Source organism: Quercus robur, chromosome 9 (genome assembly GCF_932294415.1).
Source record: "Quercus robur chromosome 9, dhQueRobu3.1, whole genome shotgun sequence".
Lineage (NCBI taxonomy): Eukaryota > Viridiplantae > Streptophyta > Magnoliopsida > Fagales > Fagaceae > Quercus > Quercus robur.
In genome coordinates, this window is record NC_065542.1 from 26,590,190 (window position 1) to 26,618,101 (window position 27,912).

At 33.4% G+C, this 27,912-nt stretch overlaps 1 protein-coding gene and 1 long non-coding RNA gene across 3 annotated transcripts; both read right to left on the minus strand.

Moving 5' to 3' along the window:
• LOC126700153 (protein DESIGUAL 2-like) lies at window positions 1–26,445 on the minus strand. 2 transcript variants are annotated; one of them, XM_050398169.1, is made up of 4 exons: window positions 26,036–26,445; window positions 23,594–23,799; window positions 22,393–22,481; window positions 1–401 (listed from the first exon to the last, which is right to left on the minus strand). In XM_050398169.1, the coding sequence occupies exons 1-4, from the start codon at window positions 26,129–26,131 to the stop codon at window positions 157–159; spliced, it is 636 nt and encodes a 211-aa protein (XP_050254126.1). In that variant the 5' UTR covers window positions 26,132–26,445; the 3' UTR covers window positions 1–156. The 2 variants fall into 2 exon arrangements, with proteins under 2 accessions (XP_050254126.1, XP_050254125.1); XM_050398168.1 differs by lacking the exon at window positions 1–401 and having other exon boundaries at window positions 21,993–22,481; window positions 26,036–26,437.
• Window positions 5,358–7,249, minus strand: LOC126700154 (uncharacterized). The gene is made up of 3 exons (XR_007647053.1): window positions 6,775–7,249; window positions 6,585–6,643; window positions 5,358–5,757 (listed from the first exon to the last, which is right to left on the minus strand). It is a non-coding gene; the product is annotated as an uncharacterized LOC126700154 (long non-coding RNA).
• Window positions 26,446–27,912: the final 1,467 nt, after the last annotated feature.

Below are 27,912 nucleotides of genomic sequence, written 5' to 3' on the forward strand. Positions count from 1 at the left end.
TTTGCAAAACACAACACAAAGCCAAACTTCAATTTACCAAACCAATAAACAACTGATCAAATTCCACATATAGCAAATGCGTACGTTTATTACATAAGCATCATACTCTCCCATACATGATATACAGCATGTTCTTGAGTACCCTATTGTGGGAACTTAGTATGTCCCCATAGACATGTCTCCTTGATTAGGAACAGCAGGATTGCCCCATTGGTATTGAGGTTGTCCTATAGGCGTGGCTCCTTGATAAATACTAGTCCCCCCTGCAAACTGAGGTTGTGCCATAGCTATGTCTCCTTGAAAAAGATTGTTACTGTTCTTTTGCAAACTTAAAATATAAGAAGCAAGACCCAAAACCACACTTGCAAGGCACAAAATGGCACCCGCAGCAAAGACTCCAGGTTGAGTAACATTGCACGGGACGGTTGAGTAGCTATAACTATTGTATGAAGAAGCAAGCGATAACACAATAGCCGCTATGACAACTGTAATCCTGCTCGGTTGTGAAATAGACTAAATCAATTGAAAAGTGAAAACCAATATGCAATGGATAATGTAACTGATATAAGCTAACCAAATTGAGTGAAGGATGACATGAAAATAACAAAGAAGTTTGGAGATAAAGAAACATTCAACAATGCACTTCATTTGCAAAAGTTGTTCACAAAATTCACGTAGCCCATTTCACAAGAGATCAAGTCGGTAGGGTATCTCTAAGAATTGAATTGTAACATTTCTTCTTTAAAAAAAAAAAAAGCAAGACCCAAAACCACACTTGCAAGGCACAAAATGGCACCCGCTGCAAAGAATCCAGGTTTCAGAACATTGCACCAGACGGTTAAGTTATAACCATACTGGACGGTTGAGTAATAACCATACCAGACGGTTGAGTTATAACCATTGTATGCAGAAGCACGCAATAACACAATAGCCGCTATGACAACTGTGATCCTGCTCGATCGTGAAATAGACTAAATCAATTGAAAACAATATGTAAGTATGTAACTGATACATACAAAAGCTAGCTATCTGCTAAACCTAAAGGTCTACACAAAGTAATTGGTAGTGCAGGGTGAAATCAATGAAGAGGAGGGGCAAATGGAGTTTAGAAACTTAGAAAGAACCAAGAATTTCAGAGATTAAGAAACATTCAACCATGCACTTCACTTCAAGTTCAAGACTAATCTTCAAAACACATGCAATCTCACGTACGATAACTTTTCAACTCAAAAGGCACTTTTATGATATGCCCTCTTTTCTCATTTCATGGTTTTAAAAATTGGAACGGTCAAATATAGCCAAAAATGGATCCAATTCCTAATTTTTATCGATTGAACCGGTGGTTTTCACAATTGAACTATTGACTTTTATGGGATTAGTTAATTAGGCATGTCTAATCCAATTTTTTCAACCATGGTCTTTTCTCACGCCTAAAAGCTTTTTATCAATTTGATTATCAAATCTGTGTAATATCTTTAAAGAACTTTATCACTATAATTTACCAAATGCTCCAAACACTAAAGGGTTTTTTATTTTTTTCATAAGCTAATAGTGAGAGAGAGGGAAATGAGGTCTGAATCACAAACCTAAGATATCACAAAGGATGCCATCCTATGGAGCTTTTCAAATAACTTTATCACAAAAGTTCAATAATTAAAACTCTACTACGGACAACAATCCCAAGTAGGCCTTAACACCCCAAATATTTATGTATTTGCCCAATAAAAACTGTAGTGATTGGTCATCGAAGAGGCACATAGAAGGTTCAACTATTGAAAGTAATGTTATTAATTCCATTCCATTCCATTCAGACCATCAAATAAATTTTCACTCAAATGACTAATTTGCATGGTACACTTAATCCCATGTTCCACATTTGCCTTTGTTCATGCCTCCTTTTTCTATGAGTGTCAAAAGGCCCAAGCCTAAAAATCCAAACCCGTGAGCCAACAAAATTTGGGTAAAACAGCTCAGGTCATGACCAAGCCCATAGTGAAGTTTGAAAGTGGATGTCTGCCACACGAGAAGGTATACCCTATATATATAGGAGTAACCTGAAAAATATTCTATTGCAACGCACAAATTGAAGCATACAAATACTAGAACAGGATTGACAAATTAGGTTTAAAAAATACTAGAGCTAATTATGGAAGAGTCTTACGTCTATGTGATCCTTAATTAATTAGTTAAAATCAGGGGCCAATAATTTTTGTTTAGGGGGTGGAGTTGTGACACTAATATATTGGTCAAGACAACCCCTTCACACACACACACACACACACACACACACACACACACATATACACACACACCCAAAAAAAAAAAAAAAAAAACTTTGGTATTTTCTATCAAAATTATGTTTGATGATGATCTTTCATAAAATAAATTCATCTGTAAAGTTGAATTTAATCAACCATCTTGTTGGCTTTATTCCGTGCCAAATTTGCTTGTAATTCAGCAACTAGTAACCCTGTATTTAGGTGGGATTGTTGTAAGGGTAGTGAGTGAGATAGTGTAAAGAAATGTTCAAGAGTGTACAAGAAAACAGAGACTCGCAACTGGATCTCGCGAGTGACTCGCGGCTACAAGCCGCCAGAAGATACACACGTGCCAGGCATGCCAGAAGTTAAAGCGTCATGCTAGCTAGAGCACTACAGGACAAAATAAGACAACTGGCCATTTTGTTATCTCGCGGCTGGATCTCGCGACTCAGTCAAGCTGCGAGGCCAAGTTGTGAGCCAGCCCTGATTTGAAAACTTGACTCTTCACATTCCATTCTCACCCCAGTATAAATACCCCTTATACCCATGAAAGAAAGAGAGCTTCCAAAGAGAATTTTGAGAGAAAAACCCTAGTATTATACAAGATTGATTCATCCACAATCTTCACATAAGAGACTCTTCAAATTCCTCAACTCTCTTCCTCTCCATTGTTAAACCCTTGAGAGGTCTTTTTAGCAAAACCTTTTCTCACCATATCCATTACTGTGAGAGGACTATTTGGTGTTCTGGGAAGTAGTTAGGAAGGAACCAATCTACATTAGTTGATGCTATGGTCAAGTAGTGAAATCCGGGAAGTTAGAAAAGAAATAAGTTTGGCGTAACCTCGTTGGAGCAAGAAACTTGGAGGGCTTAGGTACACTAGGTAAATTAGGCTTGGAGGGTCTATTGCTGTTCATGTATCCCAACTGCATTCTCTAGTGGATTACTTACCGTTTGGAGGGCGGCGGAGAGAGGTTTTACGTCGAGGGCTTCGGTTTCCTCTTCGATAACACATCGTGTGTTGTCCCTGTGTTTGCATCTTCCTTCCCTTAATCTTTGCCTTTTATTTTCTGTTGTAGATGTGATTTTAATTGGCTTAGATTATTTATCAATTCTGTTTATAATTTGTGTTCATTTTCCGCACACTAGTTGTTTGTCATAAAGCTTGAATTGGTTATTTTATTATTGGGGGTCTAAAAGTTCAAGGATGTTTTATACACTATTTGAACTTTCATCATCTTTTGCCATTTTCATGATGAAATTCTTAAAAAGTTTCATTTTCAAAACAAATTATCAAATTTTATACCGAAGTGAGTAAAAAATATTTCAATTGAACTAATGAAATTTTAAAAAATATAAGTGATCCAAAACTTGGAGGAACAAGTCTGGCTCCTAGCATATTTGAAACTTTATTTTTCTAACTCATTATGTGGCAACTAAAAAGACATTTCATATGTAGTTTTAATCACAAGATTTTTTTAATAAGTCAATGACTTATTTAATCACTACATAATGGAGTTGAAAAGGATAGATCCAAACATATTTAGTGCCAAACTTTATAAAAAAATATAATATATAAGAGCACATTTTACAATAAAAATGAAATGGAGAAAAATAAAGTATTGACTCTATAACTATTAGACCAATTATTTTTAAGAGCATCATTAGACTAACTCAAATATTTGAAGAGGGGGGGCAGCAATTCTGATTTTTGTAGGCTAAAATTTCAAAATGTTAAAATAATTATATACATACATATATATACTATGGGAATTTTCAAAATTTGTGGGTTTGGGGGGGGAGGGGGAAGCCTCCCATCCATGTGTGTGGCTCTGCCCCTGGTTAAGATTAGTTACATGTACTCTTTGAGTCCGTTTGGATTGAGCTTATTTTTGCTGAAACTGAAAACTGAAACTGAAAACACTGTAGTAAAATAATTTTTAAATGTGTGAATAGTATCGTAAGACCCATTTTTAATGAAAAAATTGTTAAAAAGTGGAATTTGTGGGTCCGTGAACAGTGCACGAATGCACTGTTCACAGTTGACTTGGTCAAATAGTGTGGTTGAAAAAAAAAAAAAAAAAAAAAAAAAAAAAAAAAACGCAACAATGCATTCAGCCTCTTTCAACGCAATCCAAACGCCCTCTTTGCCTCCATTTTATTCTATCTAAAATCATATTTTTTGTAAGAAGTCTAATCCCACAATAAATTTCAAAAAGAAAATTATAATAATTTTAGTGATAAATTATTATTGGTGTACAAAATAGTGACATAAGTTATGATCCTGTATAAAATTCATAATATTTATTTGGTTATAGCATTATTGTTTTTACTCAAGCCTATCGAAGCACGGGTCGTCAGTTGAAAAATGCTTTTAATTCAAACACTAATTGTCCTCATTAACAATAATATCTCAAAGGATAAGACAGAAACGATGTAATAGAGTTTTTATAAAGTTAGGTCATAACAAAAAACGCACAATAATTTGACAACATTGCAACAGCACAAACAACAACGATTCGTCAAAGGGCGACCACGAAGCATAAGATTATCTAAAGTTAGAATCTGACCATGGGCTGCTATCCACATAAAAAAAAAAAAAGCCACCATTTTAGGAACCTTAACTTTCCAAATTCCTTTCCAAGGGAAAGTGGAAGGAGATGCATTTCTAATCTTGTGATAAAAAGACCAAGTATCAAACTTCCCACTGCCATTTAGATCCCAACAAAGCCTGTCACACCCTCCATCCAAGTGAAAAGTTTAGGCCCTGTTTGGTTGCCTGGTTCTAACACACATTTTCACATTTTAAACAACCTTACGCACATTTCAACACACTTTTTCACCCACACATATATAAAAAACACTCAAACTCCTCTACCAAACGGGCCCTTAAAACTAATAATTGCCTAAGTGGATCAGTATATTTCATTGACACAATGAAGCACAGCAAGAAAAAAAATATTACACACTTCCATCAATGAGAGACATAAAAAAGCAAGATGGCAAAGAAAAAACAACAACAACAACAACAATCTTAAATAAATGAAACCATTAAAGAAAAAGCAAAACCCACTTATAATTTTCTCTTACCTTAATTCTTGTAGACTCAGCAACAAAACCAAGAATAACTGATAAGAGCCCAAGGAATCCAATAACAGCACACATCATCACCACCTTTCCCTCCATCGTCTCTCAATCTCTCTCTCTCTAGAAGTTGTAAGTCTGAGAGAATTAGCTTAGAGTTGGTTAAGTACTGTTGCCAGTGAGTTGTTTGTATTTTTGGTTGAATTGTGAAGTCCAAGATATGGACATAATTTAATGGTAATATGGTGATATTCCTGAAATAGTGAGGATGACTAACTATGGACTATGGAGTAAAGATTAATAGCAGGCGAGAGATACAATTTCTTTGTGTCCTTTTCAATTAGCACCAAGAGTATTATGAACATTCCTTCTACATCATGTGAGTTCCATGTCTTGATCTGATGATAAAAAACTATCATTAAGAACAAACATCATAGTTAGAAACTCTCTTAAAAAAAAATGTCAACTCTTATGTATTGGAGCATTTGAGCAAACTTGTGTTCTTTTTAATAAACCTGTTCTATAGTCAATTCAATACAATTTTTGAGAACTAGGACGGCTATTGTAAGGTTTTTTTTTTTTTTTTTTTTTTTTTTTTTTTTTTTTTTTTTTTTTTTTTAATGCTAGTTAAATGAGTCATATTTGTTTTTGGCTGAATTGTGGGTGAGTTGTGAATTCTTGTGAAATTGTGATGAATTTAATGGTAATATGGTGATATTCCTGAAACTATGAGGACGGTTATATGGAGTAAAGATTAAATAGGGGTGTACACGGTTTGGTTCGATCGGTTTTGGAGAGGTTTTTTGCACCACGCCTATAGGGTGCGGTTTTAACCCTATGCTTGACCGCACCTCACTTTTGGAAGGTAAGAACTGGTCTACACATGGTGCAGTTAATCTTGGCGGCTTGGTGCGGTTCGTTTGGTTATATGGATTGGACTTTTAAAAATTACTATTCTAGGTAAACTTTAACTAAAACACAGAGTTATACACTAATTTTAATAACATATTAGTAAACAAAAACCATACATAGCTTACTCAGTGCTAAAATCCCAAAAACAAGATAATCAACTAAAACCATAATAGCATGATATAATAAACTAAAATCACAACAGTCAATAGGATGATCAACAAATAAATTTACAATCTTTGAACTCTTCAAACAAAATCAAACAACATAGAAAAAAAAAATCAAACATTAGTGAACTCAAAAAAAATTATAAATAGTATGAGAAAATACCTAGGAACTCTTTGAGATTTAGTCCTTTACTAGGCTAGGCTAAATCTCTTAAATTACCCCTGAAATTACAAGAAAATCATGCAAAAAAAAAAAAAAAAACAAACAAACAAAACAAAAACAAAAATTAGATTCAACAAGAAACATTCAATGAATTCAAAATAAAACCAAAAAAATTAGGGGTTAGGGTTACTAGAGATAGAACTATATAGCAGCAGAGCCACGGTGGAGAACGGAGATGATAAGGAGACTGACTAAGAGGAAAGTCTTTCTTTGTGAGAGAGAGACTCAGAATCAGAGATGAGTCTTGATGAGAGTGTGAGACTAAGAGCTTGTGTTCTTAAAGAGTAGAAGGTTAGGTCATAGGTGGGACTGGGAGCCTAAGATTGAGAATTTGAGAGGGAAAAACTATTGTTTGCTCGGCGGGATTAGGACATGGAAAAAAAATTATGTGACTGAGGGCAAAAGATTAGAGAAAAATGGTTAGGTGGGAGCCTGAAAGGGTGTTTGGATTGGAAGTATCTCAAAAATCATAACTCAAAATATAATGGAATTAGGTGTTATAATTTTGATATTGTTCCATGTTTTGAATTGTCTATATTGTTATTACTACGACTAAGTAAGATTGAGAAAGTCATATTGCTACTCAAATTTGAAACTTGGTGTGTCTTCCTCATATCATGGTCTTTGTTTATATCTCTGTAGTTTATATTAGTTTTGAGTGTGTGTGTGTGTGTGTGTGTGTGTATAACTTTTCGGAGTTTTGCTTTATTAATTTAAAAATTGTAAATTATTTTGTAGGTTTCAGTAGCTATGCACCTGCAGTGAGATGTTGACAACATAAGCATATATGTATGGTATTAACATTTTATAAAAATCTCTCTTATAACCCAATAACGTTCTATGTTAGACAACACTTCTAAACTATAGAAAAGCATAGAAGTTAATTTTATGTTTTGGTAACAATTATTATTTTCTATTTTCAAAAACTTGTTTTTTGGAATATAAAGAAAAAACAATTTTCTTGTATTTTTGAAATCAAAAACATGTTTGGTTAGTTAAAATTTAAAAAAAAAGAAAAAGAAAAGAAAAGTTTTTTGAAGAAAAAAATAGAAAATACTAAAATATGTTGTTACTAGGATTTGAACTCTAATCCTAACTCATTAAATGAGATAGATTTATTAAATTAAATGTGTGTTTTTATTGACTTTTGAAAACTAGAAACCAAAAATAGCTTTTGAATGTTTTCAGTTTCCTTCACAAATTTAGTTTTGAGAACAATTTTTGTTTTCTGTCCATTTTAGGTTGCCAAACAAGTTTTTTATTCTCAAAATTAGAAAATTGTTTTTGAAAACAAAAAATAAAGGGAAAAAAAGTTACCAAACACACCCTAAATATTTCTTCCCATTGTATTTTATTAATTATGACAGTTCATTTTTTTTTAAAAATGCTAACTAGCAAAATGTCTAAAATATGCATATTATTGACCTAATTTTCTATTTCTAAATTTCTTAAATTTTATTATATAAATAACTTTTTCGTTCATCGCACAGATTAGTAACTAGTTGTATTATAAAAGTATTATATTGAAAGTGTTCATAAGTCATATGATACTAATGTACCAGTTTCATATTAATTATATCATATTATAAATAGTAAGGTTCAACTGTTGAACTTCAATTTTATTTTCCCCCCAAAAAAACTCTATAAAAAATTGCTGGCAGTAAGTCTTGTTGAGAAAGCCTAGATCTTGGGGTTTAGTTTGGTCAGAGAGGTAGAGTTGTTATCTATTTTGGAGAAAGTGACAGGGGAGGGAAAGCAAGTAGAGAAAGAGAGAGGGAGAGTGACTGAGTCAAAGAGAAACCAGAAGTGTTGTAGTGTCAAATTTTAGGGATTTGACTTTGGGTAATTGGGTCTTTTTATTAATTAATATTAGTATTTAAAAAAAATTAAAATTGAATTCTTTTATTTTTGTTTGAAAGTTTTAAAATGTACCTAGCTTAAATTGCTCCTACTATTCTATGTTTATCTATGAAAAAAAAAAAGTGTTCCTACCTATGTTTATAATATAATTTTTAAATTTTTATACTATATATAAGAGGATTCCACTCTTGAAACTAGACTTTTATATGGTTTAAAAATACCCTCATTAATGAAAGGTAACTTCTATTAGAAATTGGGTTATAAATGTCAATTAACATATTTCATTTTGAATTTAAAAGGATAATTCTTAAAATTTAAGATTTTGTTTTCCCTTCACTTATAAAAATTTAGCCTTTTTTATTCATTTTTCATCTAAATAAAAGTAAAACACCCCTAATTAAAATAATAATAAAATAAAATAAAAACTAAAAACTAACAGCACTCCTAAAATTTAGCATTTTTTTCCCTCACGTTCATCTTATTTTTAAAGAAATTAGAGTTACTGTTTATCTCTAAAGTTTATCATTTTTATTTGTTTAATAAATGCAAATTATTAATTTTTATCAAAAAAATATTCAAGAGCCTTTAAGCACATGCAACGCAAGTACTTAAAGGCTATTATTAATATAATGAATTTTTTCAAATATTGTTAGGAGTATAAACTTGTTAAAACATCTAAAATAATAAGAGAATATCTACCTAATGTTTGGAGATTGCTAATTTTTACATTATAATTTATTTATTCTTATATTAATTAATTTATTAAAATAATTATGTTAAAATGCAAAATATATCCTCTAAATTTGACCAATTCAATCAATTCAATGAAAAATTTATTTATTTTCATATTAATTAGTATATTAAAATAATTAGACTAAAAATGCTGAATATACTCTCTAAATCTCACCAAAATTTATTTTAGTTCTTTAACTTCACTTTTGTTGAATTGAGTTTTTTAATTTTCAAGTGTATTCAATTAAGGTTTTCTGTCACTCCCATTAAAGAATTACTGTTAGTTTTGACTTTCCCTTAAAAAATAAAAACAAAAAATTAATAAAGATTAATTTCCTTGAAAAAAAAAATTATTTTGAAAGTTTCTATCAAATTAATGGAAATAAACGGAAGAACATCAAAAAATCCAGCAAACTTTCCGGAAAACAAACAGAAAAATAATAATAATAATAATAATAGAGAAGAAAAAGAACTTATAGTTCACTAATTTTCCTTCCAAATCTTGGCATTATCATCCACAAACACATCACTAAATAAAAACCATCACAGTACAATTAAAATCTTCTCCCAAACTGCAAAAGCTATCGTATTTTGGATCAAAGAGAGAAGAGAGAGAGGTTGTCCTCTAGGTGTGGCACCTTGATAAAGACTGGCAGAGGCAAGCTGAGGCTGTGCCATAGCTATGCCTCCTTGATTAGAATTGTTACTGTTCTTTTCCAAACTTAAAATATAAGATACAAGACCCAACACCACAGTCACAAGCGAGAAAACGGCACCACTAGCAGAGAGTCCAGGATCCGCAACAGGGCATAGTACGAATGCATTCCCATTCACACTACTATTTTCTATAGAAGCAGTCATTCACAGAATAACCGCTAAGATAACTGTGAACCTGCTCGATTGTGAAATAGACTAAATCAATTGAAAACCAATATGTAAGTATGTAACTGACAAATACAAAAGCTAGCTATCTGCTAAACCTGAAGGTCTACACAAAGTAATTGGTAGTGCAGGGTGAAATCATTATTTTTGCAATGAAGAGAAAGGGGAAATGGAGATTAGAATTTTAGAAAGAATAAAAAATTTCAGAGATTAAGAAACATTCAACCATGCACTTCACTTCAAGTTCAAGACTAATCTTCAAAACACATGCAATCTCACATATGATGACTTTTCAACTCAAAAGGCACTTTTATGATATGGCCTTTTTTCTCATTTCATGGTTTTAAAAATTGGAACAGTCAAATAGCTGAAAATGGATCCAGATCCCAGTTTTTACCAATTGAACTAGCGAATTTCACAGTTGAACAGTCAATTTTTACATGATTAGTTGAGTATTTAGTTCCCAATTGAACCAGCCAGTCTGATCCAATTTTTAAAACCATGGTCTTTTCTCATGCCTAAAAGCTTTTTATCAATTTGATTATCAAATCCGTGTAATATCTTTAAATAACTTTATCACTATAATTTACCAAATGCTCCAAAAAGGGCTTTTATTTTTTCATAGGCTAATAGTGGAGGAGAGGGAAGTGAGGTTTGAATCACAAAGCTAAGTTATCACAAAGGATGCCATCCTTATAGAGCTTTTCAATTTACTTAATCACAAAAGTTCAATAATTAAAACTCTACTTCGGACAACAATCCCAAGTAGCCTTGAACACCCCAAATATTTATGTATTTGCCCAATAAAAATTGTAGTGATTGGTCATCAAAGAGGCACATAGGAGGTTCAATTGTTGAAAGTAATGTTATCAATTCCATTTCATTCCATTCCGACCATCAAATAAAATTTCACTCTAGTGACTAAATTTGTACACTTAATCCCATGTTTCACTTTTGCCTTTGTTCACGCCTCATTTTTCTATGAGTGTCAAAAGGTTGAAGCCTAAAAATCCAAACCCGTGAGCCAACAAAATTTGGGTAAAATAGCTCAGGTCATGCCCAAGCCCAAGCCCAAGCCCAAGCCCATAGCGAAGTTTGTAAGTGGATGTCTGCCACACGAGAAGGTATACCCTATATATATAGGAGTAATCTGAAAAATATTCTACTTCAACACACAAATTGAAGCATACAAATACTAGAACCGGATTGACAACTTAGGTTTAAAGAATACTACTAGAGTTAATTATGGAAGAGTCTTACATCTATGCGATCCTTAACTAATTAGTTAAAATCTGAGGCTACAGTAATTTTTGTTTAGAGGGTAGAGTTGTGACACTAATATATTGGTCCAGACAACCCCCATCACACACACACACACACACACACACATACTTTTTTATTTGATAAGTTATATACACACACTCAAAAAAAATAAATAAAAAGACTTTAGTATTTTCAATCAAAATTATGTTTAATAACGATCTTTCATAAAATATATTCATCTTTTTCCCATTTTCATGGTGAAATTCTTAAAAAGTTTCATTTTCAATTCAAATTATCAAATTGTATACTAAAGTGAGTAAAAAATATTTCAATTGAATTAATGAAATTTTCAAAAACATGAATAATCCAAAACTTGGCTCTCAGTATATTTGAAATTATATTTCTCTAACCCATTATGTGGCAACTAAAAAGACATTTCATATGAAGTTTTAATCACAAGATTTTTTTAATGAGTCAACTTCTTATTAATCACTACATAATGAGTTAAAAAAGATAGATCCAAACATGTTTAGTGCTAAACTTTATAAAAAATATAATATATAGGAGCACATTTTACAATAAAAAATGAAATGAAGAAAAATAAAGTATTGACTCTATAACTATTAGACTAATTATTTTTAAAAGTATCATTAGACTAACTCAAATATTTGGGGACGGGGGGAGCATCCCACCTATGTGTGTACTCTTTTCCTCCATTTTATTTTATCTGAAATCATATTTTCTATTACTTTTATACTTCAACAAGTCTAATCCCACAATAAATTTCAATAAGAAAATTATAATAATTTTAGTGATAAATTATGATTGGTGTAAAAAAAGTGACGTAAATTATGATCCTATATAAAATTCATGATATTTATTTTATTATGGCATTATTGTTTATACTGGAGCCTATCAAAGCACGGGTCCTCAGTTGACAAATGCTTTTAATTCAGACGCTAATAGTCTTCACTAACAATAATATCTCAAAGGATAAGACAAAAACGATGTAATAAAGTTAGGGTCACAACAAAAAGCTCACAATAATTTGACAACATTAAATAGCCTATTACCTCACACATAGCCATCACAATGTTTAATTAAAAAAAATTAATACTAATTTAAAATTTCTGTGAAATTATTATGAATTTTTAATGTGTTACTGGCAATATTTCTCAAAAAATTTTATACACAAGTAGTAAAAGAAATTTACCAGGATAAGATAAAGAAGACCTGTGCTACGGTCCAATTACAGCTAGTAGGTTGAAGACCTCCTTTGCAACAACAATTGCACCCGGTTGCAACACTTGTAATTATTTCACTTAAAAGAATAGCCAGCAGTGCAAGTATACCAAGAGCCGTAGCTGAACTCTTAGGGCATATAATATTCACGTTACCATCAGCATCAACATCACCATCCACCTTATCCGGCTGAAGAAAAAAAAAAATGTAATGTAACCTTTTCAATGCTTTCATCATAAAATTGATAGCACAAAAGCGTGGTAACAGGGGCGGCTGAACAGTATAGGCAAATGAGGCCATTGCGTTAAGGCCCCGAATAGTAGAAAGCCGAAAAAGAAAAGCCCCATATCAACAAAATTTACAATGTATGTGACTTACCCCGTATGTTATTAATTTATTGTGCTGCTCAAATATTACACTAAAAATGATATTATTATTATTTAGTATACCTTTTTTTTTTTTTTTTTGAGAATCTATTTAGTATACCTAAATGTGAGGAAAGTGCTACAGTATGTTAGCATATAATACATAGTTAGCCCATTTCTCACAATTTAAGCTATTTTTTGGACAGGTGATTTATGAAACTTTCCGAGTTTAGTTTTTAAATAAAATGTCATCTCTTTTCTTTCTCCATCCTTTTTACATCTACCTTCAACCTGTTTTCTCACAAGTCATTTATACTATTCTTGTTTAAAAACCCTTTATCATGAATGCCAATGAGTGACGTAACACAAGTTTAAGAACCTACTTCTAACCATTCTAGGTAATTTTTATTAATAAATATAGGAACACAACCAATTTCTCTCCCAATTCATATGTTAATTTGTGATTTATGCATAATAAAAATTGTGTCAATGGTAGGCTTGTGTAAAATTGATGTTGCTCTCATTATAAGTTGACAATTCAACACGGTATAAATTTGAATATATTTTTACTATCATTAAACCTTTATTTATTTAATGAAATGGAGTTGAAAGAGGTCAAACTTGGGTGCCATGATAAGTGGGACTTGGAGTTGAAACCAATAATCATTCCATATTGGTTAATCTGATGCCATATTATTGTTGGACAAACTTTAGTTACAAAATTGGTTGTAGCTTAAGATTATAACCTTACTCAATAAAATAAACATTATTACATATTTTAAAAATCTAACTGTTGAATTGCATGTTCTTTATGCTCTTAATATATATGTCAAATTTTGTGTCAATCGGATATTATTTATTATATGATCTATAAGTTTATATTTTATGCACAATTTTAAACTATAAAAACTTGCAATTTAAACAATTTATTGATGACATATCTATTAATCTTTAATTTTCTAGAAATTTTGCAAGTATGGAGGATATAAGAAGAACATGTAATCCAATTGTGAATTTGTCAAAATTCACCTCTAATAAAAAGATATTGAGTAAGATTGTAGATTTAAGCTATAACTAATTTTATAGCTAAATTTTGTCCTATTAAACCCTTTTTTTTTTTTTTTTAGAAAATGTTATTGCTTAAACAGTTTAAGTTAAACTAAACACATAAAGTATATAAATTTGACTTCATCAAAAAATACTTTATCTTGTTCGGAAGATAGATGTAGTTAATAAAAGAAGCCTCATGACTTTGAACTAGAGGACTGAGGAGATTGCACCATTATTAATCTTAATATATATATATATATATATTTTTTTTTTTTTTAAATCATGATTAGTCATGTAAAAGCATAATTCATGAAAATAAGTGCATGAATTTTTTTTTCTTGAGAAACTAAAAATAGGTGCATGAATCATGAATGTAAATGTATGCAATATGGTAGAGCTTAGCAAGATCGATCAGTGCAAGTTAAGCGGATGACAAAGTCTTTAATTCCATGATTTCCATCTAAGCTAAAAGTTTAAAACTAATAATTGCCTAAGTGGATCAGTATATTTCATTGACACAATGAAGCACAAGAAAAAAATATTACACATTTCCATCAGTAAGAGACATAAAAAGCAAGATGATAAATAAAAAAACAACAACAATAAAACAACCTTAAATAAATGGACCATGTAAAAGCATAATTCATGAAAATAGGTGCATGAATTTTTTTTTTTTTTTTTTGAGAAACTAAAAATAGGTGCATGAATCATGAATGTAAATGTATGCAATATGGTAGAGCTTAGCAAGATCGATCAGTGCAAGTTAAACGGATGACAAAGTCTTTAATTCCATGATTTCCATCTACGCGAAAAGTTTAAAACTAATAATTGCCTAAGTGGATCAGTATATTTCATTGACATAGTGAAACACAGCAAGAAAAAAATATTACACACTTCCATCAATGAGAGACATAAAAAGCAAGATGATAAAGAAAGAAAACAACAACAATCTTAAATAAATGAACCATTAAAGAAAAAGCAAAACCCACTTATAATTTTTTCTTAAATTAATTCTTATACCCTCAGCAGCAAAACCAAGAATAACTGATAAGAGCCCAAGGAATCCGATAACAGTGCACATTATCACCACCTTTCTCTCCATCGTGTCTCTCTCTCTCTAGAAGTTCTAGTCCTATTCTTGAGCCTACTCCACCAAATCACACATTGCATATCTCACCTATTGACCAACCTCTCTCACCCTCTACTCAATCTACCCACCTAGTTCCTACATCGAGCCATTCTCTACAATGCTAATTGCACTCTCTCCCACCTGCCACCAATACTCAGACTATGACTACACGATCCAAAAATGGCATTTTCAAGCCTAAGGCTCTGGCTACATCCTATGGATGCAACTCGTGGTGCTTAGGGATCGAGTACACCTCAGCTAAGTGGACCGGGGCGGAGAAAACACAAAAAGTCGCCACCTAGTTTTATGGTCTAAAAACCATGAATATAGCGCCCTTACATGGAAGGACTAGTCTTATTACCAGAGTATGGGTTCGGAGTTTAAGTACGGTCTTGAGAAGGTATTAGGCATCCAAAACCACCTGACCCATGGGTCGGCTTCCACTCATTGTGTCCTAAGTCTTAATCCTATTAAAGGTACATTCAACATTGCATCTAAATAAACAAACACACTAGCATACATCTAAGCATAGAACATGACATTTCATCTCAAAACCTAACATTCATCTATCATGCTCATCAACCAACCTAGCATACATCTATCATGACAAATCACATCTAGCCTAGCATACATCTATCATACATGGTATTCAAGGCAGAAGCATGTCTACATCAATCAAGGCAGAAATGTAGACATCAAACAAATCACATTATCATTCAAAGCATGACATATAAACTTGCATACACGTGTTCAACAAAGGAAGATAAAGCTCTTACAATAAGCAAATACATGTTCATGTGAATGCATAACTTACCTTACTCACCTTACTACATCTCAACACCCATGGCATCAATGAATGGACATATGAATGCATGTTCTTGGCATTAAGTGAGAAACATAAGAGAAAATCCTAATCTAATCATGTTAAGGACAAACAAACAAGTAATCAATGGAACAGGGACTTAAAAGCATAAGAAAGGAACAAAACATAGGCATATCATATGAGAGAAACAAAAGTAAAAATCCTGAATTAGGGTTTCTAGGCACGAGTATGCGTGCGCATATGTAGGCCTGTGTACGCAAGCCAGTTGTATGCGTACGTATACTTCGAGTCTGCGTACACATGAAGAAGCATGCGCACGCAGGCATGCCCTAAACCCTAACCCAGGAACACAAAAATAGAACAGAATCTAAAACAACAAATCTAGCAACCTAAACATGCTTAAACTTATAAAGTAAAGAAAACCTAGACTAAACAAACATGTTATAGCATAAGAGAAGCAAAGAAACAAAAATAAAAACAAGATTAAAGGCAGAAATGAAGAAAAAATGTTAGAACATATACCCAAAAATGAAAGCTTTTTAGCTTGATTTTGACTATTCCCCTCAGTCAAATCTATTCACAATCAAACAAAAATGATTAATAAATTTCAAAACACCATGATCAAGACCAGAAAAGGTCCCAATCACAATAAAATTGACTTGAGGATGTTTTGTGAAAAACTCCATCTTTGATTCACTATTTCTAATGAATCATAGGTTTTCCCTTAGGATTTTTTGTGTGTTATGAAAAGGTGTCATGTATAGCTTTATATAGTGAGAAATTGGGAGTCTGGAATGGCTCCTATATGATGTAGGATTCATTTCAAACCTCAACATTAATGCAGAAAACTTGTCTTTCATAAGTTTCTGAAACCCTAACTGCGTGTGCAAGTCCGTGCCTACGTATGGATGCATTAGACTTGTGTATGCAGGTTCTAGCCTACATATGCAGGCCGAGGGTTTTCTTGGCTTTTTATTTTCCAAAAATAGATTTTTTATGCTCATAAAAAGTTATATTTTCCATTTTAACACCTCTCAAGTCAATTTGTAATCTAATTAGGCCATAAACCAACCTTTAGCCTTAGAATTTTGGCATCATTGGGGAACAGAGGCTCGAGTCGTATGGGGTACAAAATGCGATGTCCACAGATCCACCAAACCCACTAAATCCTCCTCACTTTCCAAGTCTAGAATAGATTATACTTTCACCGAGCCCCCATCTTACAAGATGGCAACTCAATATCCACAGTGGTGTTCTACTATGGAAGAAGAGTTTGATGCACTTTAGAGGCAAGGGACTTGGTCCTTGGTTCCTGCCTCCCCATCACAAAATGTTGTTAAGGTGGAAATGGGTCTTCAAGTTGAAGCATAATAGTTATGGCTCCATAAACAGGTATAAAGCCAGATTGGTTGCAAAGGGCTTTCACCAACAGTATGGGGTTGATTTTGAGGAAACATTTAGCCCAGTCATTAAACCCCCAACTGTGAGGATCATTCTCTCATTTGCTATTCAATTCAATTGGCCTTTGAGGCAATTAGATGTTCAAAATGCTTTCCTACATGGCTTTCTAAGGTAAGAGGTTTACATGACTCAACCTCCAAGGTATGTTGATCCTAGTTTTCCTAATCATGTATACAGACTATGGAAATCTCTCTATGGCCTAAAACAAGCTCCTCATGCCTGGTTTGATAGGTTTTCAACTCAGCTACTACATAGGGGTTTCATGCTTCTTTGGCAAATTCATCTCTTTTCATTTATAGGGAAAATAATTACTTGCTCTACTTACTTGTGCATGTTGATGATATCGTGCTTACTGGCAATAGTCCTTCCTTTTTAAACATCTTGACATCTTGATTCAGCAACTTAGACATGCTTTTGAGCTTAAGGATCTTGGCCCTCTTCATTATTTTCTTGACTTACACATCACAAGAATTTCCAGGAGGTTTTATCTAAATCAATCTAAGTATGCTCAAGACCTCTTATAGAAGCACAACATGCTCTCTTCCAAAGTTAATCGCACTCCTTGTGCTCCTAATTTGAGGTTGGTTCCCAATGAGGGTCACTTTCTTGCCAACCCTCATGAATACAGAAACTTAGATGGGTCCCTTCACTATCTTACCTTCACTCGCCCTAATCTTAGCTTTGCGGTGCATCAGGTGTGCCAATTCATGGTTGTTCCCACTAATGCTCATTTAGGGGCTATCAAATGCTTCTTGAGATATTTGAATGGGAACCCCACCTCTGGCATTTTCCTTCAATCTGGTCCTTTTTCCCTGTTTGCCTTTTCTGACTCAAATTGAGCAGGTGACCCCTTTGATCGTCGTTCCACGATTGGGTATATTGCCTACCTTGGTTACAACCCCATCACTTGGAGTGCCAAAAAGCAAGACACTGTGTCTCGCTCTTCCACAGAGGCAGAATATTAGGCATTTGCTACCACTACTGCCAAGCTCTGTTGGATTCGTCAGGTTTTAAAGGATCTTGGAATTTTTTTTCAATTCCCCCCAAAGCTTTGGTGCAATAATGTTTCTGCCTTGGCCATCGCGTCCAATCTAGTTTTTCATGCTCACACCAAGCATGTGGAGGTTGATTATCACTTCATTCATGAGCGTGTTCTCTGACAAGATCTTCAGGTTCAATATATCTCCACTGGTAATCAATTGGTTGACATTTTTACCAAAACTCTTTCTACCAATTGCTTTCAGTTTCTTTGTTCCAAAATCATGGTTTCTATCGATACCATGGTTTTGAGGGAGGATGTTGAAGGAGATTCTGAGTCTAGAAATGGAGAGAGGAAGACTGGTTTTAAGTTAAGTGTTTTGAAGAAAAAAAGAAGAAGAACCAGATTCAAATATGTTGAAGAAAGAGGAAGAAGAGACAATTGCAGCAACGGCTAGTAACGTTGATATTTGGTTTAGTGGCAAACAACGTCATTTTGCACAAGCTTAATTCACGAAGTTAATACACTAGCTAGAAAACGGTGTCGTTTTAAGCATAGTATTTGAACTCTCTTCTTCTTCTTCTTCTTCTTCTTCTTCTTCTTCTTCTCTCTCTCTCTCTCTCTCTCTCTCTCTCTCTCTCTCTCTCTCTCTCTCTCTCTCTCTCTCTCTCTCTCTCTCTCTCTAGCTTTCTGCCGTTGTTGTACACATTCCAAACTCAAAATCTCACAGAATGTAACTATATGCAATATGTTAGAGCTCTAAAAAGATCCATCGGTGCAAGTTAAGTGGATGACAAAGTCTTTAATTCCATGATTTCCATCTAAGTGAAAAGTTTAAAACTAATAATGGCCTAAGTGGATCAGTATATTTCATTGACACAGTGAAGCACAACAAGAAAAAAATATTACACACTTCCATCAGTAAGAGACATAAAAAGCAAGATGATAAATAAAAAAACAAAAACAACAAAACAACCTTAAATAAATGAACCCATTAAAGAAAAAGCAAAACCCATTTATAGTTTTTTCTTACCTTAATTCTTGTAGCCACAACAGCAAAACCAAGAACAACTGATAAGAGCCCAAAGAATCCAATAATAGCGCACTTTATCACCACCCTTCCCTCCATTGTCTCTCTCACTGCCTCAAAAGCTCTCGTCTCTAGAAGTTCTAAGTCTGAGAGAATTAGCTTAGAGTTAGTTAAGTACTGTTGCCGGTGAGTTGTTTGTGTTTTTGGCTAAATTGTGAAGTCCAAGATTTGGTCATAATTTAATGGTAATATGGTGATATTCTTGAAACTGTGAGGACGACTAACTATGGGCTATGGAGTAAAGATTAATAGCAGGCGAGAGATGCAATTTCTTTTTGTCCTTTTCAATTAACACCAAGAGTATTATGAACATTCCTTCTGCATCATGTCAACTCTTATGTATTGGAGCATTGGAGCTAACCCGTGTTCTTTTTAATAAACCTGTTCTACAGTCAATTCAATACAATTTTTGAGAACTAAGACGGCTATTATGTGATTTTTTTTTTTTTTTTTTTTAATAAATGTTAGTTAAATGAGTTATTTTTGTTTTTGGCCGAACTGTGGGTGAGTTGTGAATTATTGTGAAATTGTGATGTCCGAGATATGGACAGAATTTAATGGTAATACGGTGATATTCCTGAAACTATGAGGATGATTATATGGAGTATAGATTAATAGCGGGCGAGAGATACAATTTCTTTGTCCTTTTCAACTGGCACCTAGTATTATGAACATTCAGTGCACTAGAACTAGACAAGATGTGTACAAGTGACAAAAATCGAAGATGCGTCCATATCATGTCGACTCCATTACACTGGAGCATTGGAGCTAACATGTGTCCTTTCTGACAAACCTCTCCTAAGGTCAACTCAATACAATTTTTGAGAACTAAGACGAAGATTATAAGTGAGTCTTTCTTTAAAAAAAACATTATTAATTAAATAGTACATATTTAACTTTCTATATTATGATTTTTTTTTTTATTCAAAAGCCATTATTTAGTTTACTAATTTGGTTTTTGTATTTAGATCTTAATAACATCTCTCTTACAATTGATAATAGATAATTCACTTGATTAACACACTTATAATATTTTTCTTTTGATGAAATAATTTAAGGGTTTCAACTAAATTAGATTTTCATTTGCTGAATATTTTGAGGACTTTATTAGAAGTGGGAGAAAGAATTCAAAACTCACTTATATTTTTTTATTTAAAAAAAAAAAATCATCCTACGATATTTGAGATTTTTTTTATAATTTTGGTTTTTTTTTTTTTTTTTTTTTTTTTTTCTTCTTCTTCTATGTGGGGCTTTGGGACCCTTTTGTAAATTGCGGGGGGTTCATAGAGGGTCTTAAGCCCAGGTCTTGAGCTGGCCATGATCCATCCTAACATCGTCAGGCTTCAAATTAATGGACCCATTGGCTGCTGTCAATCGTGATATAAAGTGAGATTGCTTGAAAATGCTTCTCGAGTGAATAGTCAGATACCAGTTAGGTTGTTATATTGGCTCAACTTTCTCTTTCTTATTCTTGTGGGGTGGTTGTTTTTGGGTAGTTTAAGGCTATTTGGTTGTGTTGGCTACAAATTTGAACTTGTTTTTAGGGTAAAAACAAAATATTATCTTCTAAAAAAATTAAATATTTGTTCTCTGATTATTTTGGGTCATTCATTTTATTTCAATTATAACCCCTAAGTCTATTTCTTTGATTTATAGGCTAAAATAACAAAAAATACATGTACCCAGAATTCACATTAATTAACTGAACAACTAAAGAAACATAAGTGTGAACAAAAATCACAATGCTTAAAGAGTTGGCTCCTCTTGATGTTTTTCAATAAAACATACAGGATTCAAACCTCTTCTTTCTGGTTGTAACTATCGAATTAATAATAGAATCTTAATTCCATCTCTCAGTGTACAGTGAAGCAACACAAAGAGATGCGTAGTTAATCTTATAAACGAAGCATACATGATGGATCACCATGTCTAGTTGATTTGAATTGTAAAAGTTGTCTTAGATGACCACGCAGAAAATTCTGTAATTATATAAATGAATACATGTAAGGAACCAGATAAAGAAAATGTAAAATTTCTTTTTAGCTATAAACTTTCTAGCAGCAGGCTATACTGTAAAAATAGATGAAAATGAAATGGTTTCTATTTAAAACTCTCTGAACCCAGACAAATTTGGTTCTTTCTTAAATAATCTCAAAAGTGCAGATAAAATAAAAGTGCTGCTGAAACCCTAAAAAATAAAATTTAAAATTTAAAAAAAAAGGGTACTTTTTTTGGATATATTTTATATGTCAGTAGCTAGGGAAGCTTTTGTGCTATTAGCATAAGGGAAAACCAAAAGTGGATGATGAAGGTTGAGTGACTAAGCTAGGGAAGGCAAAGGTAACCGTAAAAGTAATTAGAAGACATATTCAGTAATGGAATTTATTCCGCTTCCTTGAATCAGATGAAGCCGCTGGACCAAAACTAAAATCCACAACTCATGCATGTTTATCAGACACACACACACAACTATTTGCAAAACACAACACAAAGCCAAACTTCAATTAACCAAACCAATAAACAACTGATCAAATTCCACATATAGCAAATGCGTACGTTTATTACATAAGCATCATACTCTCCCATTCATGATATACAACATGTTCTTGAGTACCCTATTGTGGGAACTTAGTATGTCCCATAGGCATGTCTCCTTGATTAGGAACAGCAGGATTGCCCCATTGGTATTGAGGTTGTCCTATAGGCGCGGCTCCTTGATAAATGCTAGTCCCCACTGCAAACTGAGGTGGTGCCATAGCTATGTCTCCTTGAAAATGATTGTTACTGTTCTTTTGCAAACTTAAAATATAAGAAGCAAGACCCAAAACCACACTTGCAAGGCACAAAATGGCACCCGCAGCAAAGACTCCAGGTTTTATAACATAGCACCGGACGGTTGAGTTATAAACATTGTATGAAGAAGCAAGCAATAACACAATAGCCGCTATGACAACTGTGATCCTGCTCGATTGTGAAATAGACTAAATCAATTGAAAAGTGAAAACCAATATGCAATAAATAATGTAACTGATATAAGCTAACCAAATTGAGTGAAGTATGACTTGAAAATAATGAAGAAGTTTGGAGATTAAGAAACATTTAACAATGCACTTCATTTGCAAAAGTTGTTCACAAAATTCACCTAGCCCAATTCACAAGAGATCAAGTCGGAAGAGTATCTCTAAGAATTGAATTGTAACATCTCTTCTCAAAAAAAAAAAAAAAATTAATTGTATAAAATTTTGAAATTATAAGATAGATATTAAAGAATTTAAAAACTCAAAGATATAATTTGAAACTACCTTAAAGGTCTTCTGGCTTTGCGTTAAGGCTCCCTTAGGGGGTTTACAGTTCTTTAGCATGTTGATGATAATTTTAAAAAAGCTCCTTAAAGCTGGAAAATTGCATTAAGGTAAATTGGGGAATCTGAATTCTGCCAAAAAAAAAAAAAAAAGATCTGGAACGTTTGAGTTTAATGGAAAATAATGAATTAACATAATGTCCATATATATATATTTCAAAATGACACCCAGTATTGACCCACTCTGCTGATTGGTGTATAATAAAGTGATGTTAGTTGTAGTTCTATATATGAAAATGATATTACACTAATAATAATGTGCCACATCAATAAATTACAAAATAATTGTGATACTTGTTGTGTTTAAGAGAAATCATATGTTGTGTTTTTTGTATTCCACTTTATACTAAGGCTTATCAAAACCAAAAGTCTTTAGTTGAAAAATGCTTTACTTCAGATATGCCTCATTAACAATGGGTGAAAATATCGTTTTAGTCCCTATATTTTGGGATTATTATCAACTTGGTCTCCATATTTTAGTAGTAGTCAATTTGGTCTCTATTATTTTCCACTCGCAAACAATTTGGTCCTAACGGTCAACTCACTAACAAAAATTGACTACAAGTTGAAAATTGCAAGACCAAGTTAACTAGTACCAAGATATAGGGATCAAAATTGTAATTTAGACTTAACGATAAGATATTATCCTGGATAAGACAAAAACAATCAAACTTTAATAAAGTTGTATCAGCAAGTAGTGAAAGAAAGTTACCAGGAAAAGACAAAGCAGACCTGTGCTTTTATCCAGTTAGAGCTATTGGGATGAGAACCTCTTTTGCAACAACAACAAATACACCCAGTTGCAATACTTACAATTATTTGAGCTAAAATAATAGCCAGTACTGCAACTAGACCAAGAGCTGTAGCAGGACTGTGTGGGCGTACACACTTGAAGCCGTTAAACATCACCTGAGAACTCTGTAAATAAAAATTTCTTGTTTAGAAGCCCTTGATGAATGTCAAAGATTGACGTACCAAAAGTTTAAGATCCTATTTCTAACCATTTTAGGTAAATTTTATTAATAACTATAGGAACATGCCCAATTTTACAACCAACTAATGTGTTCAATTGTGATCAGTGCATGATAAAAATTTTGTTAGTAATAGACCCCATTTGAAACTGATGTAACTTTCATTATAATAAGTTGACAACTCAACCGGGTGTGAAATTGAATAAATTCGTAGCATCATTGAATTTTTATTGACACTCAAAATTTGAAAGTAAACCCCAACCCAAACCAAGTAAGCATGGGCCTCAAGTAAGCACAGAGGACACATGAATAAAACCATGAAAGAATAATCTGGTATCCACAACTGGGAATTGTAGCCCAGGAATGGGAATAAGAAGAGGGCCTTGAATAAAGTGCAAAGGGTCAAAAAATGGGTGCAAGGCAGGGGATCTTGAATGAGATTATTGCTCTGAAGCCCAAGAAGAAATGGGCCATAAGATCCACAGAAGTAGTGCAGAGCATGTTCAGGGTCGGGTCGGGTTCAGACCCGAACAGAAAACAAACCTAACATAGTTGACCCGAAACCTGAACATTCGGTTCGGGTCGGGTCTCGGGCGGGCCTCTCTCTTTTTTTCTTTTTTCTTTTTTAATAATTTTTCTAGGGTATAATTCATTATTTTTTTTCTTTCCTCCTTGAATGTAGTTGACAAAGCATGTTTCTTTCCTTAGACATCCATTTTAAGAATTTGAATCTTTAAAACCAATATGGAAATTATAGGATTTTAATAAGTTGTTTGAAAAATTATATTGAATTTGCATTAGGAAATTTTATTATCTCCTTAATTTAATTTCCTCAAAATGAGCAATCAAATTTCAAATTCAAAGACCCTCAATTAGAAAGCATGCTGATTAGATTAGTATTCTATAAACTTCCTAATCTAGCACATTTCATTTAGCTTGTCTTTTTGGATTTGCAAATCCACGTGAGGTGGAATCTCTTAATTGAAACTATGAAATTAGCTCATATAAGTTTTCATTCTCTATATCTTTGTGATTTTTTTAATTAATTAGTTTTTTTTTTTTGTGTACATTTTATTTGGGATTTGCTATGATTTTTGTTGAGAAATTAATTAGTTATTTTCAATTCAATTGGTAAATTTGTATCGTATTTCCAAATATAATCGGGTTAGTCCAATTTAAGATTTTAAATTCAAATTTAAGTTGATATTTCTATCGAGAAAGATTTTAATAAGTAATTAAATATTTTTTTAAATAAGTTGGGTCATTAATGTCAAGAGATTTTCTTTTAAGGTTTATTTAAAATTTGAATTGAAAATAAAATATGGAAAATATAAAAGATGATAGAATCTTAAAAGAGGAGATTAGGTCAAGTTTTAAATGGAAAAAGAAAATAAGAGGGAAATTTATAATAGGAATTGATTTTTTATTTATAATTGAAAATAAAAATATACAATTTCAAAAGTCGATTTTTGGGGGGTGACTTTGAGAGCACCATATTAGCAAAACCACCCAAAAAAAAAAAAAAAAAAAAAAGGATCGGTCGGGTCGGGTTAAACCCGAATCCAACCCGAAAAATATATAAGAACAAGACCCACACCCGACCAGAACCTGACCCGGACAGAGCCTTCAGTTCGGTCGGGTCGAGCGGGTTCAGATGGACGAGATAGTCATGGAAGTCCAGACCTCCATGTGAAAGAACCTAAAAGGAAAAGGGACAAACAAAACAACACAGTTCTATCAGAACAAGAACGATCCACAAATCCCCAAAATAGGGAAGATATGTCATCCATGAATCATGTATCACTCTTTAGGTAAGAGTAGATGGTTCGGTTGGAGCAAGCAGCAAGAGCCTCAACAAAAAGCAAAAAACTCTATATCAGTATACTATAGAGATACTAACAAGATCATCATCAGTGGAAGTTAATAGTTAAGTAACTTGAGTTGATAGACAAGAGACTTTAATTCCATCTAAGCAAGCAAGTTTAAAACCAACAATTGCCTAAGAAAAGTGAATGTATTTCACACAGTGAAGCAACACAAGAAAATGCGTACACAAGTTTAAAATTGAAAATATTACACACTTTCAATGATTCATCATTGATAAAGAAAAAACAACAACAAAATTAAATAAACCCATTAGAGGAAAAAATGCAAAACCCACTTATATATTATTTTTTGCTTACCTTAATCTTTGTAGCCTCAGCAACAAAACCAAGAATAACTGATGAGAGCCCCAAGACTCCGACAACAGCACATATCACCACCACCCTTCGCTCCATCTTATCTTAGCTCTCTCTCTCTCTCTTAAAAAAAGACTCCTCTCTAGAAGTTCTAAATAGTTTTAGTCTCAGTGAATTAGTTAACCAATGTTTTGGTGAGTTTTTTCATTTTGCTGAATTGTGGGTTGAGTGTCAGTCACTTGAAGTATGAAATAAATGCTACCCCTTATTATAATGTGGAAGGTTGAAAGAAAGAGGAAGAAGACGTGTAAAGATGGATAATTACCAAGTCTTGTGGGAATTATCCAAAAACAATATTAAATTAGAAATCTTTGAGGGATCCAAGTAGAAACTTCGTTCGCATAAATTACTCAGAGCTGTCGTCCACCAACGTCCAACCCATCTGATAATATCTCCTTTGGCTTTGGTTGATAAAGTAAAGAACCAATTGGTCAAAACATGTGGGGGTTGAAGATTTAATTTATTTCCGGTAGGACCCGTCAAAACGTTTCGGTTGAGAATGTAATTGCATTGGCATGGGATCCACGAAAAATATATATATAACTAACCTTTTTAAAAATATATATATGGATAGGATTGTTGTATTATAAAAGCATTTATATTAAAAGTGTTCATGATTTGTATAATACTAATGTAACACTTTCGTATTAATTATATCATATTATAAACCGTAGGGTTAAATTATTCTACTTCAAATTTTTTCCCCCCAAAATAATTCTTGTTGGGAAAGCCTAGATCTTGGGGTTTAGCTTGGAGCACTAACATTGAAAAATGCTATGCTATACTATTATACCATCTCAAAAAACCACTTTATTACTTATACCATCCCATTTTACAATATCTCTCATATCCTAAAACTCTATTCTTATTAAAATATTATTCTTTAATTTTTCTTTATTATTTCTTTTTAACCAATGCTTTTTTTCAGTTCCACTTTCCTAGGCTTTCCAACCATTTTTTTTTTTTTCCTCAGCCTCCCTCAACCTCTAGCACCGGTTCATCTCACAGAACCACACACACAGACCCATCAACACAGCCACACACACAAAGCATCAAACCAGAGCCAACAACGGCCACCACACCCACCACCCAAGCCACCGATCAGAAACCACACCGCCGATTTGAAACCCAACCTATTTGAAACCCACCGGAGCAAACCCATTCAAAAAAAATCATCACCGGAGCTACCAATGATCAACCCAACCGATCCACCCACCGATCAACAAATCTACCGTTTCAAACCCACCATCAACTGATCCCAGCCCACCGATCCAAACCCAGCTCGCCGATCCATGATGAGAGATGAGAGAGAGGCCGTGTGAAGCTTCGCCGATCCACGACCAACAACCAACTTCAACCACAACCCAACCACGACCCAAACCCCGGACCCAACCACGACCCACAACCCCTTTAAGCACCGGTCACAACCAGAAAAGAAAAAAAAAATCACAACCACCATAGTGACCCACGCTGTCACCCACGACCCAAACACCGAACCCACAACCCAACCACGACCCAAGCACCGGACCCAACCACGACCCACAACCCCTTTTAAGCACTGGTCACAGCCAAAAACCACAACCACCACACCCACGTCGTCATCCACGACTCAAACACCGGACCCATAACCCAACCACGACCCAAAACCGGACCCACAACCCAAACACCGAACCCAACAGAGAAGGAAGAGAGAGCAGAGGTGGCGTTTGGGTCCATAGAGAGGAAAGAGTAGAGATGGAGAAACAGAGAAGAGAAGGAAGAGAGAGAAAGGAATTGTGGGTGGAGAGAAAAAATCGGAGGGGAATAAAATATATATATTT